Source organism: Leptodactylus fuscus, chromosome 2, assembly GCF_031893055.1.
Source record: "Leptodactylus fuscus isolate aLepFus1 chromosome 2, aLepFus1.hap2, whole genome shotgun sequence".
Taxonomy (NCBI): domain Eukaryota; kingdom Metazoa; phylum Chordata; class Amphibia; order Anura; family Leptodactylidae; genus Leptodactylus; species Leptodactylus fuscus.
In genome coordinates, this window is record NC_134266.1 from 238,359,502 (window position 1) to 238,384,655 (window position 25,154).

Sequence of the window (25,154 nt, forward strand, 5' to 3'; positions counted from 1 at the left end):
GGCGGCCCTTCAGGTAAGTATATATGTGTATTGTCTGGGGAGGGGGCTGCTCTGGACCATTTTGTGCTGTTGGGGAGAGGGAACTACTGTGGAATATTTCATGCTGTGTGGGGAGGGGGCTACTGTGGAATATTTCATGTTGTGTGGGGAAGGGGCTACTGTGGACCATTTCGTGCTGTTTGGGGAGGGGGAACTACTGTGGACCATTTCATGCTGTGTGGGCAGGGGGCTACTGAGGACCGTCTCATGCTGTGTGGGGAGGGGGCTACTGTGAAATATTTCATGCTGTCTGGGCAGGGGGCTACTGTGGACCACTTCATGCTGTGTGGGGAGGGGGCTACTGTGGACCACTTCATGCTATGTGGGGAGGGGGCTACTGTGGACCACTTCATGCTGTGTGGGAAGGGGGCTACTATGGAGTATACAGGTATAATCCCTTGTGGGGGGGGGGGGGGGCACCGCGGGGCAGATTGTACTGTCTGTGGGGGTCACTGCAGGGCAGATTGTAGTGTGTGTGGGGGCCACTGCGGAGCAGATTGTCCTGTGTCTGTGGGGGCCACTGCAGGGCAGATTGTACTGATTTTGTTTTGTTTTTTTATGTAGATTGTGAGTCCCACATAGAGCTCACAATGTACATTTTTCCCTATCAGTATGACTTTGGAATATGGGATGGAAATCCATGCAAACACGGGGAGAACATACAAACTCCTCGCAGTTGGTTTTATGCCCTTGGTGGGATTCGAACACCAGGATTCCAGCGCTGCAAAGCTGCAGTGCTAACCACTGAGCCACCGTGTGGCCCCCTGGCAGATTGTACTGTGTGTGGGGGCCACTGCGGGACAGATTGTACTGTGTGTGGGGGCCACTGCAGGGCAGATTGTACTGTGTGTGGGGGCCACTGCGAGGCAGATTGTACTGTGTGTGTGTGGGCCACTGCAGGGCAGATTGTACTGTGTGTTGGGGCCACTGTGGGACAGATTGTACTGTGTGTGTGGGGGCCACTGCAGGGCAGATTGTACTGTGTACAGACCTTTCAGTACAAGCTCTGTAAAGCCCAATTCACACGACTGTAATTTGTGAGTCCGCAATTGTGGATCCAAATAGTTTTAAAGTTAAATTGCTGTGTTGGCACTCCGTGATAATTTATTGGGTTTTGGGTTACAGTTTGGGCACTCGGTCTCAAAAAGGTTCGCCATCACTGTTCTAGGGTCTGGTAGAGATTGCTACTGCTATACCCCTTCCACAATGCCTGTTTCTCTCTGCTTCTCATTCACTCCTCTAGCTCCTCCATAGCATTCTATGAACTGCAACATGTCTTCTGTGAAAATGTATCTCTCTCAGTGAAAGGAGCAGTTTGCCAGGCAGGAGAGCATCTGATAATCGGAGATAGAAGCATTTTCTTCTGATAAGATATATTACAAAGCTTCTTATATTCACCAGAACTGTTCATTTACAAAAAATAAAAAATAAAAATAAAACAAGTTACACTTTAAATGGGAGAATAAGCTGCATGAAATGCTGTGTATTGTGTCCCAATTGTACTGTATGGTGCAAGGAGTGCACTGAGCCATGCACCACTTCTGAAGGGGTTGGGGGTCTAGGGACAGAGAAGTCCTCCTAGACCAGGGACCCGCCCAGGGATTTACTTGCTCCATTGTGAGTATGTTCAAGCCTGTCCATATTATCGTCTTATAAATGTAAGATTTTCACTATGGCTTTTACCTAGTGTTAAATTCTAGCATTATGTATTTGAAATCCTGATTGAAAGGAAACCTTAAAGGGAGTTTACTACCTCCCCCAGGCATACTCAGTTACTACTGCTACCTTAAAGAGCACATTACAGTGATAACACTCATACCTTTGTTATATATGTCTCTTCTGTAGATTTGGAGAAAAACAACTTTGCAGTCTTATGCAAATGAGGCCGTTGGTGCCATGGGGGCGGGCCTTTAGCCCTGGGTGCACTGATCTTGCCACTCAAACACCTGCCATCTTCTCTCTGCACCACCCTGTGCAATGGAAGTTGACCCTCCCATCATCCAACATCATCCAAGCTACATGAGTCGCAGGATCAGTGCTCCCATGGCTTAAGGCCCGCCCCCAGTGCACCAGCTTCTTCAGTTGCATCAGTCTTCAAAGTTGTTTTTCTCCAAATTTACAAAAGTGACAGACATAACAGAGGTATTATGTTCATCAGCGTAATGTGCACTGTAACGTAGTAGTAGCAATTTAATATGCTGGAGGGAATGTAGTAGACTCCCTTCAATGTGGTTTATGATCTCTAGACAGCCGTGTTGTCTGCCCTGTGTCAACGGCGTCACATTCATTGGTCACATAGTACAATTACAGTTTGGTCCTGTTTAGGTAAATGGGAATGAGGTGAAATCGTAAGTGCAGCTCCTATGCAATGTACAGTGCTATGCTTGGTTACAAGTGAAGAGTCTGCAGAAAAAAAAAGCACTGTGCAAAAGTTTTAGGCATGCTTGGCAAAATGCTGTAGTACAAATTCTTCCAGAAATAGAAGTCTTAATAGTTTATTTGCCTAATTAACAAAATGAAATGACGTCCGTTTGGTTGAGGAGTCCTGGTAATGATGACATGGCCCCCGCAGAGCCCTGATTTCAACATCATCCAGTCTGTCTGGGATGACATGAAGAAACAGAAGGATTGGAGCAAGCCGCGGAAAATCTGGGCTTAGTTCTCCAAGATGGCGAGAACAACCTGCCCGCTCAGCTCCTTCAAAAACTGTCTACAAGTACCGAGAAGAACTGATGGAAGGCGAAGGGCAAAGGTCACACCGAATAAACGGTTAACCCTTCCACTTCTGACAACATTCTTATGCTACAGCATTTTTTCTACACCTGCCTCAGTCTTTTGCACAGTACTGTATATATCATTCTGCATAGCTCCTCCTTCTCTATAACATGCTGCTTGCTAATGTTCAGTGTGAATAGTTCCTTATTATGCTATGTACTTTTTTGCATCAATGTATCACTCGGCTAGATTCACATTACTGTTATTTAATGTCCGCTGCAGTCATCTGACACAGGATGAGAGCGACGGATATTACATGACAGAAGCGGACAGAGCCCCCTCCATCATGTCTCCATCTGCTTTCACCCCAACTTTCTTTTGTCATGTTTTTTACTTTTGCGATGGAAGAACAAGTCCTGCATGTAGGACCTTCTGATACAAAGGTATACAAGTGTGATGGAGGAAAGCGTCCGCCATATTGTCTACAAGATTAGTAATGGACTGGAGGGGGATCCGCCTGTGTATGTTATGGGAATGGACATTGATGGAGGGGGTTCCATGACAGATGACAGCATACGTTAATATTGATAGTGTGAACATAGCCTTAATAATTGACCCTGCAGACCTTCTACAACAACACTATTCTTATTTGTTTTTTTTTCCTATCAGAGACTTGGAGCCTGTGGCAGCCATGGAGCCCGTGCAGTGTCACGTGTGGTGATGGTCACAGAGAACGGTACAGAAGTTGCCTTTCATCGTCGCCTGCAAATGCTCAATGCCAAGGGAACACAAAGGAGACGTCGCTCTGCTCCCTGGAGGACTGCTCGAGTATGTCCGCTGCTCTCATTCATTGTCATGTTACATAGGGGGTATACTTTCTGGTACAGAGGACTAGATCTAATATTTACCTAATCCAGCTAAAGGGATATTCCAGAAATATTACAGTTTTCCCTATCTACTAGATAAGGCAGAACTTCTCCACCAAGAGACGATCCATTTTGTATCTGCAAGACTGATGAAGAGAGCCGAACACATCGCCATGTGCAGGGTCAATGCTTCAATTCAAGACCACCATTCTCATGGCAGTGGGGGTCCCAATGGTCAGACCCACATTAACCTAGCAGTTATTCCATATCCGGTGATCAGGGATGAACTTGTTATTACCAGAATGTCTCTGAGTATTGTGTGATATAGTACTTTAGCAGTGTATAGGGTCAGAGACACTATATGACTACACTATATTGTTATTTATAGTGTGCACTGCTGTACACCATTTATCTTTAGGCACTATAGTGTGGTTATCTGTCTGCCTCGGGAACAAAATTGGGGCCTACAGAAGGCACCATCCAACATGAGGCCCCACCTGTATGTGGCTTTATATAGAAGCCCTTTCTTACAGACATAACCATATTAATATTATTAAATTGTGTTTTAGGCTAAAGGTTCATGGACACAACCGTGTCTGAGTTGGGGCTGAGTTTATCATGGAATGAAGTGGAAAGACATCGTAGTGCATTCCATGATGTGTTTAGAGATGAGCGAACACTGTTCGGATCAGCCGATCCGAACAGCACGCACCCATAGAAATGAATGGAAGCACCTGTGAAGCGTCACAGGTGCTTCCATTCATTTCTATGGGTGCGTGCTGTTCGGATCGGCTGATCCGAACAGTGTTCGCTCATCTCTAGTGTTGACGTCTATGGGGCTTCTGGATCCGTTCAACTCTTGTAACATGGATGATTGTAGAATAGGTTTTATTCTGCTCCGTTTTATCAGAACAGAATTGATCCGGAGGCCCTATAGCCGTGAATGTATCAAGGAATTCACTCAGATGTCATACAACTGCATTCCATGACAAACTCGGCCCCCAACTCACATGCACACTCATGTTGTTGTTTGCATAGATCCTAAAGCTCCATGAAAAAGCGTATTTTTTTGTTGCAGATTTTGCTACTGTTTTTTGAGCCAAAGTCAGGATTGAGCAGGAGGGAGAAGTATAAGAGCTTCCTTTATATCCTTTATATTACCCATTCCTTATGTACCCACTTATGGGCTTTGCTAAAAAAAAAAAAAAAAAAAAAAAAAGAAAAAGGAAAATCTGCAACAAAAACAGCTGCTTTTCTGCAACGTGGTGTCTTATGCTAGGTTCACACCTGCAACTGGGTTTCAATTCTTTGGGTCCACTTGAGGACCTCAAAAATGGAAACCTAATCTGCTTAAAAAGCGGTTACCCACAGGCCCCATAGACTATAGTGGGATCGCCCGGTCTTCCCGAAAAAAAGTCTTGTCTACTGAACTTTTCTCTCTGCATTTTGTATGTAGATTCAGGGACAGAAACCCCGAACATAGAATAGGCTCAGGTGTGAACCTAACCTTATCCCAGTACTAGGAAAGCAAATGAGATATTGTTTAGTTATACATTGTAGATAAGAAGTTGTGGAAACGGCATTTCCAAAAACGACTGTGTATTAGGAAAACCCAACATGTTAATTTTAGCTGCAGAATTAAATATATAGTGTCTCCCTATATATTTAGTAGGGTAAGAAGAAACGCAGAGTAAGGGAGCCTGCACACGGAGTTACGCTCCGCTCATTCTGAATGAGCGGCGTAAAAACCAGCTCCCATTGATTTCTATGGGTGCCGGCATACGTGCGCTACCCATTGAATTTAATGGGAGGCTTTGTTACCTATTGCTTTCAATGTGATACGTGCGTATGCCAGCACACATAGAAATCAATGGGAGCTGGTTTTTACGCCGCTCACTCTGAACGAATTTTACGTTCAGAATGAGCGGAGCGTAACTCCGTGTGCAGGCTCCCTAAGGCTGAGTCCCCACATTGCGGAAATGCAGCTTTTTTTTACTGCAGATATTGCTAAGGTTTTTTGAGCCAAAGCCAACGTAGGGAATCGGCCTTAGGGAGCCTTCACACGATGTAACGCTGCGCTCATTCTGATCATAAAAACACGTTCAGAATGAGCGCGTAAAAAGCAGCTCCCATTGACTTGAATGGGAGTCGGCATACGTGCGCTCCCCATTGAAATCAATGGGGGGCTTTTTTTCCTATGCTTTCAATGTATTACGCGCGAATCACATAGAAAGCAATAGGGAAAAAAGTCTCCTATTGATTTCAATGGGGAGCGCACGTATGCCGGCTCCCATTCAAGTCAATGGGAGCTGCTTTTTACGCGCTCATTCTCAACGTGTTTTTACAATCAGAATGAGCGCAGCGTTACATCGTGTGAAGGCCTCCCTTAGGCTGAGGCTCAACGTTGTGGAAAAACTAATTTTTTTTTGCAGATTGCTGTGTTTTTAATAGTCAAAGCCAAGTTTTTTGGTTGATACCATCTGATATAGGCATGCTTTTGTTCTACGTATACGTGGCGTTTGTGAATATACAGTACCATTTTTCTGACATATTCTGCATTGTGCCTTCCAACTGATGAGTTGTCTTTTCTTTTGTGGTTTAGCTGTGAAACCTTCAAGCAAATCCACCACAAATACCAATGAAGATCCCAAAACAAGTAATACGGTCACTATCACCGGTATATCTCTCTGTCTTTTTATCATCTTCATCACCATTGTGATCACAGTCTGGAGGAGGTTCACTAAGGCGGGCAAGTGTAGTACGACAACCAGACACAGCTCTTCCCATACAGCCAACTGTCGTAAAAACTCTGATGAAGAGAATATCTACCAAGTGAGGGAAAGCTTCTCCGATGCTGGAGATGGTCAACAGGAAAGCATGGAGGAAGAAGTCCATATACCTTTAAACTACAGACAAAGCGCACGTGTGACAGAGGAACCAACCATGGCAGAGAATGACTGTTCACAAGGAAATAGCCAGAAGTTGATACCGCCTATCTTCAGTTATCGTCTCGCCCAACAACAGCTAAAAGAGATGAAACAAAAAGGTCTGAAGGAGGCCACTAAAGTTTATCATGTGTCACAAAACCCAATGGCCGATACAGCAGTAGATGTTTCACTGGATCCTCCACTGGTCATAGAAAATTTAGAGGAATCTGCAGCAAATAAGTTTAGGATACAGTCTCCATTCTTAGAAACGAAGAACAGTCATATCCGAAGTGCCAACGAGAGGCCTACGTCAAGGTCTCTCTTTTCACCAACCCATGGCCCAAGTCAAACATTGCCTAAAATTTCCCATGTTAGGAACAGCGATGCTAAAGGAAGGTATGACAGAGGCTATCAAAGAAATAACTTCCGAAGAACTTCTAGTTTTCATGAAACTAAACACGTTAAACCCTATAGAGAAAGAAGTCTTACATCTCTATCTCCAAGGCATACAATGGTGTATAACTCACGGACCAAGATGTGGGAATATTCCACAGTAGAGAGACCGAAGCATAAACCAATAAGACTAGAGAAGAGCCCAGAATGTCTTACAAGGGGCGTCTCTTTCCCTCTTGATACCACTGGGCATTCACCAAAGACTCTCTATCTACAGCCAGGAGACAGTAAACCCGATATAATTTGTAGTAGATATAGCGCTGGCAAACCGAAACAGGAAAGGTCCGAACACAACAGAATACGAAAAGGTCCTTCACCCGTTGAGAAGTCTTGGAATCGGGGTCAAGATGCCTCGCCTAATGATAACTACCAACGGAAGAGTGTCCACAGCCCGTCATATTACCGGAGAGAGAAATGTCAGAGTTTTCCGTGGGGTACAGACTATTCCTTCTATGATAATTCTACATTTGGACTCACTGAAGCTGAGCAGCAGATGCTAGACTTACCGGGATACTTTGCCTCCAATGAAGAGGACGAGACAAGTACTCTAAGCATTGAAAGACTGGTCCTTTGATCATACAATCCTATAGACATTTTGGATTTTGTGTATTTTGCACATTGACAGAGGTCGCTATATGTCACATTGTAGTTTGGTGACCATAGTATGAGCACAAATACAACACCTTCAACCTGTGTTGTATACAGTGGGGCAGATTTACTAATAAAATTGTGCAAGACTGATGGAATTTGTGCTGTGCTCCGCTTTTATCATGTGTTTTATATGCTTTTTATGACTTGTCTGACAAGGTCGGTTTATTAGTAAATTGTCACGGCCTACATGGCGACACAGTGTACCAAAAATGTACTAAAACTAAGCCAACAAATAAGTGGTCTAAAGTTACGCAGTCTAAAGATATGCCAGATTTATCATTCAGCTCAATTCAAAGGGGGTTTTCTGGGCTAAATATATTGATGACTAATGCTAAGGATAGGTCATTGATATCATATTGGTGGGGGTCTTACAGCAGATGCCACCACCGATCTGCTGTTCTCAGTAGCCGATACACAGAAAATGGAGAAGGAAGCAGATAGGTCTGTTCTCTGTGTAGTGGCCAAACCAGTGTACTACAGGTCAGATCCCATGTACTTAAAGGGGTTGTCCAGGCAAAATTGGACAACCACTTTAACTTTTAAATCAGCTGAGGGCATTGAAAAAAAATTTAAAATTCATACTCACCTGTCCCCGATGCTCCGGTGTTCTGGTCATTCTGCTGAATGGGTTTCTTCCAAAGTTCTGAAGATGACCACTGAGGACTCATAAAGAGACACATGATGTTACCGGTAGTGACACTACATGCTATTCATAGAAACCCATTCAGCAGACACTGGAGCATTGGGGACAGGTGAGTATGATGCTGATTTAGAAGTTAAAAGGGTTGTCCATTTTTGCCTGGACAACCCCTTTAAATGGGAGCTAAGCTGCAGTAACTAGATTTGGCCACTATATAGAGAAGAGAGCTGTCTGCTTCCTGCTCTGTTCTCTGTGTATCAGCTTCTGACAACAGCTGATCAGTGGGGATGTCTGCAGTCAGACCCCTACCAATTTAATATCAATGATTGGGAGGGGTTTCTAAATATTTTAGCCCCTTTAATAATTTCTCCATCTAAGTTGGCCCCTGTTTTACACTGTTTTAAGTAGTAAATCTGCCCCAGCATGTTTCTAAAAAGCAAAACAAATGCCCGTCACATACTATATCTCCCCCTATCTTCATGGAACAACCTTGAAATAAATAAGATTGATTGAACAGAACATTTGCTCCTACTCTTTGTTGATCTGCAGGATTTTGGAGCTGGGGGCTTTGGTAAGGGTTAATAGATGAAAGCCTTTAAAGGGGAAGTCTAACAGAAAACTCATTTATGTACCAGCTTAACCATAAATTAAATGTAAGAGAACAATTTTAAAGCTTCTTTTATTTTTGATTATTTATAAAAGAATATAATGAAATAAGTCATTTTTATTATGAATTAAATTTTTTCAATACATTTTATGTAATTTTTTTTTTTTTGCTTATTGACCTTCACATTTTGACCTAGTTTCCCATAAAAGTTGATATAACACATATAACCTTTATCCATGATAGTAAAATCAATGTAGACCTTGCTCAAGATGTGAATATATGGGCGGATATGATAGTGGTGCATTAAAGGGGTTGTCCAGAAATTGGACCAACATCTATGGAGGCTATAGCAGACAATGGTGGGCTTGGGGCAGATGAATATGCTTACATATATATATATTATATATATATATATATTTTTTTTTTAAATGTGGTTATATGGAATTACATACATCTCCTACATATAAAATATATCATGGAGTGACTTGCATAGTCTTGGCCAACTCCTTTGTATACATTGTACCAAACGTCACAAAGAAATTCACCCATTCATTCCATCACCACTTCCCACATTGAGAAATGATGGACGCCGGATCTTCATAGTGGTGGATTTTAGAGAGTACCATAGCCCATGCCAGGTGGACCATACAATGCCATTGTCATATTGTCCTGTGTAATTGCCATTCTTATAGTACACGCCATTTAAATTTGCTGTATGACACCTGTAAATAGAAGGAAAGTAGGATGTTTGATTATTTTACAGAAATGTGGTTATGTGTTTGTAACATCTGTTTATGAAGACCCTTCAAGACACGGGCCGATGTATAGTGAAAGATATGGCCTAGCCTATTACACTGAGCTGGGCAGCCAAGCAATCTTACACATACAGTGCAGATGACATGCCAACACAAGAAACACCGTCCGGAGGAGAGGTCTAAGGATTGTATACCTTGCCTTTTTGGAACGTTTAAGAAGATTCATTTTTAACTGGGAGATAAACAAGCTTCCAACAAGCTCTTGGAAATAGACCATAGTACCCTTCAAATTTTGGAATCATCTGCTGGACCATTATTGTGTTAAAGCCTTGGCCTACTGGAAGATCCTCTGTTACCAGGGGCATAACTTAAGGGGGTACAGAGGGTGCAGCCTCTTCAGGGCCCAGAAGTCTTAGGGGGGCCATAAGCACTGGCATCAGTATTGAGATTGCAGCTTCCATCTGGGCCATAAGCCAAGGATCTAAATTTTTGTATTTTTTTTTTTAGCACCCAGTAACAGTGTCTTAGACTATCCATAAACCCGCTGTATGTTTCTGATACCCTTGTTATATATGGTAATAACCTTGAATACTTCTACAAACATAATATTGTTGTATATTGTTACATTTACCTGTTAAACCACCAGCCACACTTATTTTCTTTGGCACAGTTGCCTTTGATGAATCTGTCATTATCATTGTCTACGGTGCTGAAGGGCATCCCTTTAAGTGAGGCGGACCACTGTTCTGCAAAGTTATTTCCTCCTTCCAGGGCATCTCCAGCGTTGCCGGAGTAAAATCCCAACCACAGCTTGTACTTGTCCTGTAGAGCATTGCAGAGCAGGCATTTACCATGATATAATGTATTCACAAGACAGCCTATATACTTGCAGATATTGTTACTTTATGTAGACATTAAAAGCAGCTTCACATTCTGGACAGGTCTGTGGCATGCCCACCCATTCCACCGGGTCTGCAACTAGCCCTGCAGTCATCTATATGTGTTGTATTATATGCATTTGTGTATGTGCTTGTATATAGTGAGCGTAAATTTGAACACATGTATGAGTGTACTGACTGCGTGCCTATAAACGAGCCTGTATGAGTGAGTATACATATATTTACTCATATGAATGACTGCTTGTATGTAGATTGGTCTTGCCTGTAGTGAACTCTGTACCTGAGATCCCAACCCTCCATGTTGATACAAGACACATACAGTAAGCACAGCCGGATATACTCTAGTACTAACAGTCTCTTCTTACCTCTTCATTGGTGATTCTGAAGCTGTCATAGATCGCATATCTTTTATTCCCATGCCAATCCATCAGGTCTATCTTTAGAGACATTTCTCCTGCACAGTAGTATATAGAATAATGAATCACACTTCTCTTTAGATGCATTGATGGGTGCAGGTCTACATAGACAGTGGCTAAAATAATATACTGACAGCAGGGGGCACAACATGGAGGCCGCAATGCCATTGTGAGTGACCCCCAGCCATCTGGGCACAGACAATCTTTGTTGTTAGAAGATGAGTGTCCCAAAGCCCAGGATCAGCGCCGGGTAAGTACTAATGGTGCACAGTATGGACCTCACTGGGATCCCCACTAGTAGAACTGGCATCACTGGGATCCCCATATATTGGTAGAATGAGGATCTTCTGACCCCTAGAACGTGAGGAGGCGGCCATGTATGTGTCTGCATCTTAGTTGCAGTGTTACATGAGTCGTGAAACGCACATAAACTAGATCAAATGGTCTCTTCTGTTCTACAGTGTGAATGGGAGTCCTGGATGGGCCTGGCACATATTAGCAGCGCCATAGTTTGGCTTTTCTTCACTTGGGGCAAAGGCTCAGTTCACTACTCTAAAGGGGCATTCACACGGAGTAACGCCAGGCATGTATTACAGCCGTACACGCCGGCGTTACGGCAGACTGCCGAACACTTCCCATTCACTTCAATGGGAGCGCTCATAACAACGGCGTTTACGAGCGCTCCCATTGAAGTGAATGGGAAGTGTTCGGCAGTCTGCCGTAACGCCGGCGTGTACAGCTGTAATACACGCCCGGCGTTACTCCGTGTGAATGCCCCCTTACTCTGTATTTATCAAAATAAAAGTGGCTTGTTGGTGACCCCCTGACCACAGTACTACGGGCACATACCCAGATTACCCCCCTCCCCTGCATATTAGAAATTTAAAGGGGTTGTCCCATCACAAGGATCCTATCTATACTGCTTGTTAATATGGATGTAAGACTTTTCCTAAATACACTGCTTCAGCAAAACTGCTTTGTTTGTCCACTATCTTACTTTATTCAATTCATTGTTGACACAGCCCTTGACTTATCTGCTCAAAAGTCAAGGTATGTATCTGCTGCTCTTAGGGGGGAGGGAGGAGGGGCTAAGTGCAGGGAGCGAGCCTGTGTATCTAGCTATTCCTGTGTCTACACCACGTGACCTAGCTTCCTGTTAGCAGATAGAGGAGAGGAGCTGCTTTCATTTCTGAACTCGTCTTCTGTTCTCCCATTTATCAGGTTAGCTAATTCAATTGTGTTCGTTATGGCAGAGACAGGCAGTATTGTGCATATAGTGTTGTTTGAGGACCTTTGATGACATCACAGGCCCTTCAAACTGCAGGTTGAACGAAACCCCGCCCACCAAATGACGCAAGAAACCAGGAAGAAAGAAGATTTTACAGCAGTGAAGACTGGTGAGTATGCGACGTGGGAATACCCCTTTAAGGTGTATATTTTTGATATGCTATAAGTGTCTTATATGGTAAGTTTTACTGTGGCCCTTGGGACTGGGTCACACTAACAATGTGGCCCTTGGACTAGAAATGGTTGTACATTCCTGATTTATAATAGTGTCCAAGGCTGATAAGTTGTTAGGAGTATTTAGGTTCTTTAATTTCTATTTTTCTTACCTGGGGAGTTTTTGGCTGCGCAGTGTCTGGGGTGGCATCCTGGCGCTGCGGGGTTGTCCTGTCGTGGGTATTGGTGCACACCTTCTGACTTGCACGTGCGCACTGATGGTAGGCAGCTTTATCTCCTGGTTGATTAGTCTGTCCTCCCATTTGCACCTGGGAGGAGTGGTCTCTAATCTGTATTTAAACCCATGCCTCCCATGGTTCTGTGCTGAGTGTCGCTTTTACAGAGCTAGGCCTTAGCAGGAGGAGTAGGTGGTGTTCTGGGATAGAGGAAGTTCCGTGGTTGGTTTTTTGGGAGGTTTGGGTGAACAAGTTGGTGTGTGTGTTTTCCCTTCTGTGTTCACCAATCCTCCCTCTGTGTATAATTGACTGTGTGAGTGAATTGCCTTATCCTTTGATTTCTACTCAGTTTCCCTGTGTTTGTTTCCTAGTGTAAGGTTCCTTCCCATATTGGTTTGGGGGAATCCTTTCCCACATTTTTCCTGTGTGCTGCTTGTGTTGTTAGTCAGCGCACACCCTTGTCAGTCCCTGTCAGTAGCAGCTTCACTTGTTCGTTAGGGGTGACCCCCTTTAGTCTCCAGTCCCTAGAGGTCTTATAGGGCATTCCTTCTCCCACTTCCCTCTAGGCCTACGGTGTCAGTGAGAGAGGAGCTGTCGGGGTCAGGCTTAGCCTGAGTACAGCCGACCCACACCCGTGAGGCAGGGACCGGGATAGCTAGTGGGAGTAGTGCAGGGCGAGATTCCCTACTGCTATTCCTTAGCCCCGTTGCAGCTACCTGGACTGACATAACATAAGTATTTGGTTGGCAAAGCTAATGTATCCAGCTGAATGGGGTTGTTACTTTTTAGCATGGGTGAAGGGTATATAGCTACAGATGCCGCATGTTTATATCATCACAGTAAAAGACATTATAAAGTCATTACAAATGTGGAGATGCCATTCTGTGTCAGTGTAGATAAGTGTCACATTAAACTCTGCTACATCTGATGTTCTTTCCATTACGTAACTTTATTTGTGTGAACGTGAGAACATAGTCCCTATAACTAACCTGCAATAAAAGGTACACTTACGGCCATTCAGCAGGTGATAAATGTGATTGTTCCCCAACCAGTGCTCATCATTTCTTTTCTTAAAGAGTCCAAAACCTTCTTTATACTCCTTCCAATTCCTATGTATCAATGATTGGCATATACAATATAGTCAATGGTTATTAGCGCTCTTTAAGTCACTGCATAACACATATAACACAATGCTATAGGTCCTGATGATAGTTCTTATTTATCGCTCACTTACCTACAGTATACATGAGTTTGTTGGTATGACCATTTCCTAATCTAGTAACCTAAGGCTCTTGGTCCCTCTACATCCCCTGAGTATGAGGTTTAATGCTAGATGTCCTTGTAAATTCCATGCAGCAGCCACTAGGGGGACCTTATGAGGTTACCGCAGCATACTTCTCCCTATGGCTGCTGCAGGTTATCACCCTTGATAGCTTTGTGATGGGAATCTAGGGAATTTGGTCCTACAGATATATGAGCACAGATTTCTAGACCTACGTAGAATGAAAACCTGAAGATATATAATACATAGACTGTATAAGACCAAACAGAATATACAAGATGGCGATACATTTTATTCTTTACCTGTTAAAACTAACTTTGCCATTGCTGCGACGCTGAATTACTGTCCATCCTCCTCCATCAGACATGTCACAATACACTGTGAATGGCTCAGTCTGGGGGCTTGGCTGTACACGATAGTAGCCACTTTGCTTTTTACCGCTATCAAAAACTGCAGAGCAATCTGTTGGAAATGTTAGTGATGTATAATAGATGCAATAACACCATATATATATATATATATATATATATATATATATATATATATATATATATATGGGAGTGCATCAGGGCTGCGAAGAGAATACATGGGCTTAGTACAGATTAGGTATGGGCAAGTGCATTAGGTGACTGTAACTTTATGTTTGGTGATAGGGCCACTAACCCAAACATATTGTTACTAATGAGAAAAATTCCTATTTCTCCTTTTGTAAGGCTCTTCCCTCCTACCGTGTTTTTTCTAATCTGACAATCACTCTGAAATTTCGCCTACCGGCTCAAATTACATCTGCCCATTAAAAACTATGGAGAGGGGAGTGGGGAGGAACCGAATAAGAGAGAAGCAGAAATGCTGCAGATAATAGTAAGTTTTATGTCTCACTCATGTGTTTTATTCACATTGATACTTCTCTATATAATTTCCTATATGTTACTTCTGAGTGAGTAAGGGAGAAAGCTAGTAAGCAAATAATTTTGCTTTTAATATGTGTAGTCAATGGAAAATATCCAGGTGTCAGATCCCCACCAATAAATATTATACAATAGATAGAGCTCTATACACACCTTCTTCATGAACTATGAGATTCCCACTTGTTGGAGGAATCTGGACGTCTCCAGTTTTACTTTTAGCCAGGTTGCTTTTATAGTATTTGCTCTTGACAGAGTGATAAGTGTTCTCTCTAAGGTCTTTCAGCTGCAGTCTGCCCAGCTCCAGCTTGCTTTCCAAGACTTGAATCCTGTGGAGAAGCTTTGCATTGTCCATACGGCAGATGTCTATGTCCTGTCCAAAGAAAAGGAAAGGACCATATGAGCGGCATATCATGAACATGACATAGTGTGAATCGTACGGTGATGATGAGATCACAAGTATCTACAAATCCCTCCATCTGCAAACAATTCAGGGACACTTCATTTTAAGGACACTTTCCTATGGATTACCCATGAACGTACAGATGACTGCCAACCCTGGCAAGCTGGTGGTATGTGCCCAGTCAAATGAACTCTAGACAGTAGTGTACGCCATACACACTAATATATAAAAGCCAGATTAAAGTCAAAGTTAGTTAGACTCAGGGAACCTTAAACATCAAGTGGTGTAAGATTATTGTTTGTTAATGTGCCAAACTGAGAGGGATGGAGTCCTTGAATTTGGTTTATTATTCTGGCAGATCACAACACACCTAAGCCAAGATGGTAGACTATCCATGGTTATGTGTCCTGGTGGTTGGGAGAACAAAGACAAACTGGAATGACAAGAACTGCATGGAGTCGAATCTCTGCTCAGATGGAACATTGGAAGGATGTTATGTAGTGATCCATGCTGTAATGCAAGTGAAATTGAATGTTTCATCATAAGTCTATGGTGACAATTTCAACACCACCCGCCCAGCCAGAGGTGCCCCATTGATCTCATACCACAGTTCTCAAAGGCTATCATGGCATATAGCAAGATGGAGGCAATAACGCCTTCATTTGGTGCAATGATAGCCAGAGATTGGTCTGGAGACCAGGTGGGCAATCTCATGAAGAGGCCTTCACAAGAGAATATCACAACTGTCCTATTTCAGGGATTATGATGTGGGGTGGTTTTATCAAAGGTACCCAGACCTCTCTACTCTACATTTCAGGTACACTAACAGTTCGGCATTACACTGATTTGGTTGTGGCACCAGTGGTACGGCCATTTCTGCAAAGTGTCCCAGAAGCCATTTTCCAACGGACAACACCAGGGCGCATGTGCTACTATGAGCCACATGCTTGGCCTAGACGTGCTACCATGGCCTGTAGTGTCTCCAGACTTGTTTCCCATTGAGCAACTTGATTTGTATGCTCAAGTGCACTCTTCAGACAACCATTATTACATTCATTGATAGCAAGCCAAGGTGTGTAGGTACATGTAGTCCTCATACTTGATATTAAGTACCGATGATTTGAATATTTTGTTTCAATTTTATCAGTTGATCATTTGCAGATCATTAACATAGATTGCAGACAGAGCCCTGTATCCCATCTTTCCAGTGGTCACTCTTTAGTGTTGTACTTGTTTTGTGTATTGTAGGTAAACCCTCAAATTCCAGCACCATGGAATTAATATAATAATGTACAGGACCATTGAATTAATATAATAATATACAGGACCATGGAATTAATATAATAACGTACAGCACCATGGGATTAATATAATAATATACAGTACCATGGAATTAATATAATAATATACAGGACCATAGAATTAATATAATAACGTACAGCACCATAGGATTAATATAATAATATACAGTACCATGGAATTAATATAATAATGTACAGCACCATGGAATTAATATAATAATATACAGGACCATGGAATTAATATAATAATATACAGGACCATGGAATTAATATAATAACGTACAGCACCATGGGATTAATATAATAATATACAGTACCATGGAATTAATATAATAATATACAGGACCATGGAATTAATATAATAACATACAGGACCATGGAATTAATATAATAATGTACAGCACCATAGAATTAATATAATAATATACAGGACCATGGAATTAATATAATAATATACAGGACAATGGAATTAATATAATAATGTACAGCACCATGGAATTAATATAATAATATACAGGACCATGGAATTAATATAATAATATACAGGACCATGGAATTAATATAATAATGCACAGCACCATGGAATTAATATAATAATATACAGGACCATGGAATTAATATAATAACGTACAGCACCATAGGATTAATATAATAATGTACAGCACCATGGAATTAATATAATAATATACAGTACCATGGAATTAATATAATAATATACAGGACCATGGAATTAATATAATAACGTACAGCACCATAGGATTAATATAATAATGTACAGCACCATGGAATTAATATAATAATATACAGTACCATGGAATTAATATAATAATATACAGGACCATGGAATTAATATAATAACGTACAGCACCATGTGATTAATATAATAATGTACAGCACTATGGAATTAATATAATAATGTACAGCACAATGAATTAATATAATAATTTACAGCACTATGGAATTAACATAATAATGTACAACACCATGGAATTAATATAATAATGTGCAGCACCATGGAATTAATATAATAATATACAGGATCATGGAATTAATATAATAATGTACAGCACCATGGGACCAATATAATAATGTGCAGCACCATGGAATTAATGTAATAATATACAGGACCATGGAATTAATATAATAATGTACAGCACCATGGAATATAATAATATACAGGACCATGGAATTAATATAATAATGCACAGCACCATGGAATTAATATAATAATTTACAGCACCATTGGATCAATGGTGTTCTATAAAAAAAAGTAAATAAATAATAATTATAATAATAAATAAAAAAAATAATGATAATAATTAACATGTCTATGGAACCTGTGATTTTGATAATTCTAACTATTTTTGTTGCTGCAGTTTCAATGTTGAGGAGTGTATTTAGTGCCATTTAAAGTGCAATTAAACCAGAGTCCACTAGATGTCACTTTGTCTCTAGCTTTTACCTGTTGAATTGATACCTCTTAGTAAAGCAATTGAAGCACAGTGCTAGTGCTGATGCACATAACAATGTTCTGTTTGGGAATTGAAAAACACAGTTTGTGTTAGTTGTATTTCCCGGACTGACCCCAGCCATGTGTATAAACTCACTGCATGGGCAGATATGATACAATGAACTCCTGCGTTGCTCAGTCATGACTGCGCTAAACTGACAGTTTTATGTCAGTCCAGGAAATATGGCCCAAGCAGATCATATTTCCTGCATAGAACAAGGCCATGTGCATTGTTGGAAGTGGTGGGATTACTGGTTACTTAAACGTGGATAGAGTTTTTATAATGTGATCCAAGCAGGGCCGCCGATAGGCCAGTACTACTGCTACTGGCGTCAGGGGCCCGGCCAAATTTTAAAATGGGGGGGGGCCCGGGCCCCCTGGCGCCGGCAGCAGTCATCGTATGTCCTGTTTCAACTCAGATCTGCGTCCAGAGGACGCAGATCTGAGTTGAGCACATACGTGGCTGAAGCGAGGAGCTGACACAGGTCAGCTCCTCGCTTCGCCGCTGCCGCCTCTCTCGCTGACACATATGCGGCTGAAGCGAGGAGCTGGAACCCGGCTCAGCCGCATATGTGTCAGCGAGAAAGGCGGCAGCGGCGAAGCCAGGAGCTGACACAGGTCAGCTCGCTTCAGCCGCTGAAGAGAGGAGCTGACCTGTGTCATCTCCTCACTTCGCCGCTGCCGCCGGCTACCCGGCAGTGTAGACGCGATGTGATGACGTCACATTGCGTCTACAACTGTGCGCCAGTAAGAGAGAGAGGCGCGCAGAGAGCAGCGGGGGAACGAAGGAGAAGGTAAGTGTAATGTGGAACGTGAAACTGGGGGCAGATGAAGGAGAGGACGGCATGACACTGGGGGCAGAGATGGAGGGACATGAATCTGGTGGCAGAGATGGAGGGACATGAATCTGGGGGCAGAGATGGAGGGACATGACACTGGGGGCAGAGATGGAGGGGACATGAATCTGGGGGCAGAGATGGAGGGGACATGAATCTGGGGGCAGAGATGGAGGGACATGAATCTGGGGGCAGAGATGTGAGGACATGAATCTGGTGGCAGAAATGGAGGGGACATGGATCTGAGGGCAGAGATGGGGGGACATGAATCTGGGGGCAGAGATGGAGGGGACATTAATCTGGGGGCAGAGATGAGGGGACATTAATCTGGGGGCAGAGATGAGGGGACATTAATCTGGGGGAAGAGATGGGGGCACATGAATCTGGGGGCGGAGATGGGGGGACATGAATCTGGGGGCAGAGATGGAGGGACATGAATCTGTGGGCAGAAATGGAGGGGACATGAATCTGGGGGCAGAGATGTGGGGACATGAATCTGTGGGCAGAAATGGAGGGGACATGAATCTGGGGGCAGAGATGGAGGGGACATGAATCTGGGGGCAGATGAAGGGTGTATATGAAGCTGGGGGAGAGACGGAGGGGGGACATATAATTTACGGGTGACTGTAGGAGGATTATACAGTGTGCGGGCAAATGGAAAATTAATGAATGGGCGGAGTCAACATAACAGTGGGTGGGGCTAAATTTCCCGCCGCACATTTTGTCCCTCTTTTGGTTCTTCAAAAGTTGAGAGGTATGGGTACAGGGGGCAATGGAAAGATGTTAGAAGGTGGACGGGGGGGGGGGATTGTTGGGACATCGGGTGTGCGGCACTGCGGAGAGGGAACTGGGGCAATAATATATAATATATAAGTTTTTAGCTGGAGAATAATAATGATGTAGGCTGCTATGCTACTAGCATAGCAGCCTGTTTGGGGGTGGGACTTTCACTTTAAAGGAGTGTTCACATTGCGTTTTTGGCCTCCCTTGCTGGGATACGTTGGTAACCAGTCACAATTAGCTCCCCACTTATCCCTGCACGGAGAACTGCAGGCCCCCCTTTTTTTTTAATGGCCAGTTCTTCGTGCAGGGATAAGTTGACAGCTGATTCTGACTGGTGTTAGAGTTAAGTCCTCCATCTTTGTATTTTGGCAGCCATCTTGTACTCTTTCACATATAAACTGTATAAGTATGTATCTTTCTGCTTAAGTCAAGGAGGCCCCTTGTTAGACTTTAAGGAATGTGATAATGAACGTTAATGCATAGGTTGCTAATCATTATCTCTCAAGGGCCTCATTTTGAGAAGATGCAGCTGACTTTGTATATCTCTTATCTCCTTTACATGATGTATGGACACATAACCAACAAAAGTATTAATCTTATGGTATCTGGGCACTCTGTCATATTTTATGGTATATGAAGGTCACTTAGTGTGTGTATAGACACAGAGTCTATGGAACGTGTCATCTTATCTCTTTTGCCATGATATATACATATTGACATAGTCTGGGATGTTAGCTCACACATAAGTATTTTGAATCCTTCTTTGTTTCATGGGAAAGTCCATCCCAGTGTGGAAAGCTATAATGAGATGCAGATTATAATGAGCCTCAGCCAATAGCCATGTGCCAGGCTTGTCTTATATCTCTATAACCAATCATGATTGTACTGATTAGAATAGCCAAGCCAGCTCTTTGTCTGTAATTTATTTAAACTACCTTTTTCTTACAATAAAATCAGAACTCTTTTGATACACCATCATCTTGTGTCTGAATCAGTTCTCCAGGCCTAAAAGAAAGATGGCTGCAGTCCATCTAGGCCTGTTAATTAATTATCTAATTAGGACCTCTACAACATATGGAGGGATCCATATGTCCCTATCACTGGTTACCAACGGATCCCGGCAAGGGAGGCCAAAAACACAATGTGAATAAGCCCTGAGGATTTATTAAGAGGGCTCTTATAGATGGTGTTGGCTCCCTATAGGCGCTGTCACACGTAGCAGATTTTACCTCCAAATAGAATCTGATTAAGCCTTGTAATGCTGCTAAATAAAGGGAAATGTAATACAGAATTGGTATGACGCAAAATAAGGTAGTTTTAAAATGGTAGGGGAGGGGGGGGGGGCCAGACACAGGCTGTATGGGGCCCCAAAATTCCTGATGGCGGCCCTGGATCCAAGTGTGACAGAAGAGTATGCATGGAAAGCATGTTGGTGCAGAAATGTTAGATAACTTTGGCATGTCCTTGGCTGCACTAGGCATAGACTTGATAAAACTGATCACCTCGAAATTGTTAAAAAAAAAAAATAAAAAAATAAATCTTAATTTCTTCTTCACTATGCAGATGATGATGGTTGTGCTAATTTACAGAGTATTGGTGAGGAAATGGACTACTGAAGAGCACGGAAAGCTGATATGTGAGCCTACCCATAAGTGGTGGTGCAGCAGCCCTGCAGGTCCCTGAGAAAGTTTTAGTGGCCGCATAGGTGGAACATCGCAACATGCTTCACCCCTACAGATTTGTGCATCTCCCAGAAGACACACCCTCATTGCCAAAGACACATGCAATGGCCAGGGTTTACAAGGCTGAAGATGACATGTTTGTGCTCAATGTACCACCACCATTGGAGAGGCAGATGTCTCAAAACTTTGGAAGGTTTGCCCCTGGGGGGAGACCAGTTTAAGGAGTCTTAAGATGACCAAAGTTGCTGGAGGTATATTGGGTAGACAGCAAAGAAGGTGATTGAAAGGCTTTCTCTAAGCCAGCTTGGTTGGTAGGTCGGAGAAGATGGGTTTGTCTAAAGAGACTGTAGCAAGTACTTTGAGTTGGTTGTTCTTGCATTCTTGTCCTTATTCTCTGTATCTTGAGTTTTGCAAGTAAACATTAAGCATCCGCTCTTGCACGTTACATCTGCATCCAAATCCACAGGTAACACATAATAAATTGAATATCCATGAAGGCGGAGTACAGAGGAACAATGCACTATTATGTTCTCCTGTCTGGCTTTGGTTTATCTCTTATGTTCTGTATATATTTGTCTATAGCTAGTGCTGCTGAGGAATCAGCAATGAATATTTCAAGGTCAATTGACATCTGGATTTTGCTGGATTAATTCCTCGCTTCTTGGCAAACATGGTCATAGGTGAACAAGCCAATAAAATGGAAGAGGCCCTATTGTTTGCTAAGACTTGTCTGTGCTGACATAGTATTGACATATGTTTGTCAGAAAGGGATCTTATGGCACTTTACTTTCAGTTGGGTTTACCCAAACATCAAGAAGACCCATGATCAAAATGTAAAGGACAGAGAATAAGTGGGGAAGGGGCAAATCATGGAGAATAAAAGGTCTACTTACCGTGAGCCTTGGGGCAGACAACGTACAGTGCGGGAGAAGGAGAGCAAAGAACAGCCACATAGATGACATCATTTCCATAGGTTTTGTGCGGTCACTGTTAAAGGACCAGATAAAATCCATGAGCCTTTATATAGTGTATTGATACTGAATCATTTACTGACATCTTTATTGTAAAGTTATGTGCTCCCCTCCTCTTCGCTTCTCTGATGCACACAGCGTTTCCAGTATCAATAGGAGGTCAATCTCACAATGCAGGTCCATAGGATTCACATCATGGTTCTAATAGGCTTGCACTGTTCATACAGTAAAGGAGCAGAGAGGAAGACAGCGCTTCAGAGGAGAGCATATAATTTCACAAACAGAAGCAGTAATAGAATCATACTTTTGCAGCCACATACGTTGAAGCACTACATAAACAGCTGTAAGTGCTTCGGTGCAACACCCCTGTAACTATGAGTGATATTTTTAGGTTTTCCTTGCATCACAGCTGTCTGTAGACAAATCTACCAATTCAGACCCCGCCTCATTGCACTTGTAGACTGATTTGCATATCCATAAAAAGATCAACATAATAAAGGAGAAAGGGTAGGGGAAAAAAAAACACAGCCCTTCGTGCACAAATGGACTACAGTTCAGTTTTCAATGTAATGCACTCACGCTAATCCTGAGGGAGATGGAGTTTGCCCGGAAAATAACCCTTTGGCTAGGGTGACTTGAATCCAAATGTTCAGAATTCTGGAATTCTGGAATTTTACTTCTGAACGTTTGGATCCATAAAAAGATGATTGTATCTGTATTGCTTCATTTGTTTGTGGCCATAAAGGTATTTCCTACCCCTATTAAAGTCCGCTATCTGGTACTATTATTGGTTTGGGGGGGGCATTTTGGGCTTGACAGACACCCTTCAGGGTCTATTGGCCCCAGTATATGTGGAAATTCTGGGCACTGACTTCCTTGTGAATCTGTAATAGACTTGCGTTATACACAGTGGCCAATCAGAAGCGGCAGAACTGCAAAGAGAGAGCAACTGTAACCAATGAAGAGGCAGGAGGTGTGTCTCTGACTACTTCAGACCACCCATAGGCACTGCAGCTAAAATATATCAAATCAGTTCAAAAAAAGGAAGGCAGGAAGATCAGAGGAAAATAAGCAGACAAGCTTTCCTTGTAGGTAATGACAATCCCTTTAACCCAAATAACTTTTCCAGATTTTGTCAAAATTAAGTACTACCTAATACATTCTTACAAAAATACAACTACTGAACTTATAACTAAAGGTGGCCATGTCTGTAATATCCTTTCAGTAACTATATGAGGCACTGCACATTCCTATGTTACTCAGTATGTTTTTCTACTACTATGTTACTCAGGGGCTATTGCGTTGTACCAGAACCCAACAGATCCCTGCAGATAGATAGGTTAGGGTCATCTGAATCAATTAGTGCTTTCTCCTCCCGATTTTTGCCCCCTTTGCTGAGATATAGCCTTATAGCAAATGATCTTTCTAGAACATGAGGCATGTAACATGAGTCAATGATTCACAAGGGGAAAACACCCTTTGATTCTGGCGACACTAACCTATCTATCTACAGGGCTGGGGTGATATGACACATGATATGCTAGATTATAGACACACTAACCTATCTATCTGCAGAACTGGGTTGATATGACGCATGATATGCTGGGTTATGGTGACACTAACCTATCTGTCTGCAGGGCTGGGGTGATATACTGGGTTCTGGTGACACTAACCTATCTGTCTGCAGGGCTGGGGTGATATGCTGGGTTCTGGTGACAATAACCTATCTCTCTGCAGGGCTGGGGTGATATGCTGGGTTCTGGTGACCCTAACCTATCTATTTGCAGGGCTGGGGTGATATGCTGGGTTCTGGTGACCCTAACCTATCTATCTGCAGGGCTGGGGTGATATACTGGGTTCTGGTGACCCTAACCTATCTATCTGCAGGGCTGGGGTGATATGCTGGTTCTGGTGACCCTAACCTATCTGTCTGCAGGGCTGGTGTGATATGCTGGTTCTGGTGACAATAACCTATCTATCTGCAGGGCTGGGGTGATGTGCTGGGTACTGGTGACTCTAACCTATCTATCTTCAGGGCTGGGGTGATATGTTGGGTTCTGGTGACAGACTCCCCATGAAGTGATGTATTACTTTGCTATGGACTGGATCGTGTTGAATGGGAAGTACATTGCTGGGTGGCTTTAGGTTTTGCTGTCATCATGTTCTTATATTTAATGGAAACATCTCCAAGCTCATAAACCCTGAGGATAGAGAGGGATCTCATAGTCACAGATGTCTTTTGTCACTGGGATATCAGGCATGTCTGATCTGCTACCAGCGTATATATAGAAATAATCAAAACCAGAATTAAAAAAGTACATTCAAATCTGCTCAATTCTGATCATAGGATAAGAATGAACTTCTAAGTAGTGTAGAGATGGGTCAGACTCTTAGATTGTCTATATGGACTATCACATCCTATAAAAGTGGAGACATCTGGCTGTATCACACAGAAGTAAGTAAGAAGGATCCTCAAGACAAAACTGTTCAGTATCCGAGCAGCAAATATGGGTAAAAGGGACAACCTTGTATAAGAGTGAAGAAGTCTTACCTTGTGTATTCTAGGATCCTGGAGCAGAAGAGCTTGGGAAATGGATAAAATCAATAAAACCAGCAACGCTTCCTTACATATTTGTGTGGTAATAACAGCCAGATTGCATCAGTATGCAACCACATGTTTTCTATTACAGAAAATCTGGAGCCAGGCGAATAAACCTTGATACACATTCTTCCCAAGATTTGTATATATTTCATCACAATATTTCTAGATATCATTTATTACATACTTGTTAATGACAGTATGACTACTGCCATGGCAGGAAAGTATACACCAGATG

General features: G+C 42.6%; 2 protein-coding genes across 2 annotated transcripts in view; one reads left to right on the forward strand and one right to left on the reverse strand.

Moving 5' to 3' along the window:
- The window catches only part of THSD1 (thrombospondin type 1 domain containing 1), a 39,983-nt gene extending 32,199 nt beyond the window's left edge, over nucleotides 1-7,784 (forward strand). The window contains exons 4-5 of the mRNA XM_075262932.1: nucleotides 3,424-3,582; nucleotides 6,223-7,784. Of these exons, the coding sequence (XP_075119033.1) occupies nucleotides 3,424-3,582; nucleotides 6,223-7,574 (1,511 nt within the window). The 3' untranslated portion in view covers nucleotides 7,575-7,784. The remainder of the gene's footprint in view (nucleotides 1-3,423; nucleotides 3,583-6,222) is intronic.
- Nucleotides 7,785-9,071: 1,287 nt separating this feature from the next.
- LOC142195854 (fibrinogen-like protein 1) lies at nucleotides 9,072-24,913 on the reverse strand. The gene is made up of 8 exons (XM_075265922.1): nucleotides 24,869-24,913; nucleotides 22,240-22,333; nucleotides 14,988-15,204; nucleotides 14,229-14,388; nucleotides 13,656-13,753; nucleotides 10,918-11,006; nucleotides 10,285-10,475; nucleotides 9,072-9,620 (listed from the first exon to the last, which is right to left on the reverse strand). Exons 2-8 carry the CDS (start codon nucleotides 22,315-22,317, stop codon nucleotides 9,440-9,442), a joined length of 1,014 nt encoding a protein of 337 aa, XP_075122023.1. The 5' UTR covers nucleotides 22,318-22,333; nucleotides 24,869-24,913; the 3' UTR covers nucleotides 9,072-9,439.
- Between the last annotated feature and the right edge of the window lie 241 nt (nucleotides 24,914-25,154).

Coding starts and splice junctions, on each gene's coding strand:
- LOC142195854 (XM_075265922.1), bottom strand. CDS start 22,317: ATGGAAATGATGTCATCTATGTGGCTGTTCTTTGCTCTCCTTCTCCCG. Junction 15,205..22,239: donor TGTCTGCCCCAAGGCTCACG/GTAAGTAGACCT, acceptor TTCTTTGGACAG/GACATAGACATCTGCCGTAT. Junction 13,754..14,228: donor GGCAAAGTTAGTTTTAACAG/GTAAAGAATAAA, acceptor ATTGATACATAG/GAATTGGAAGGAGTATAAAG.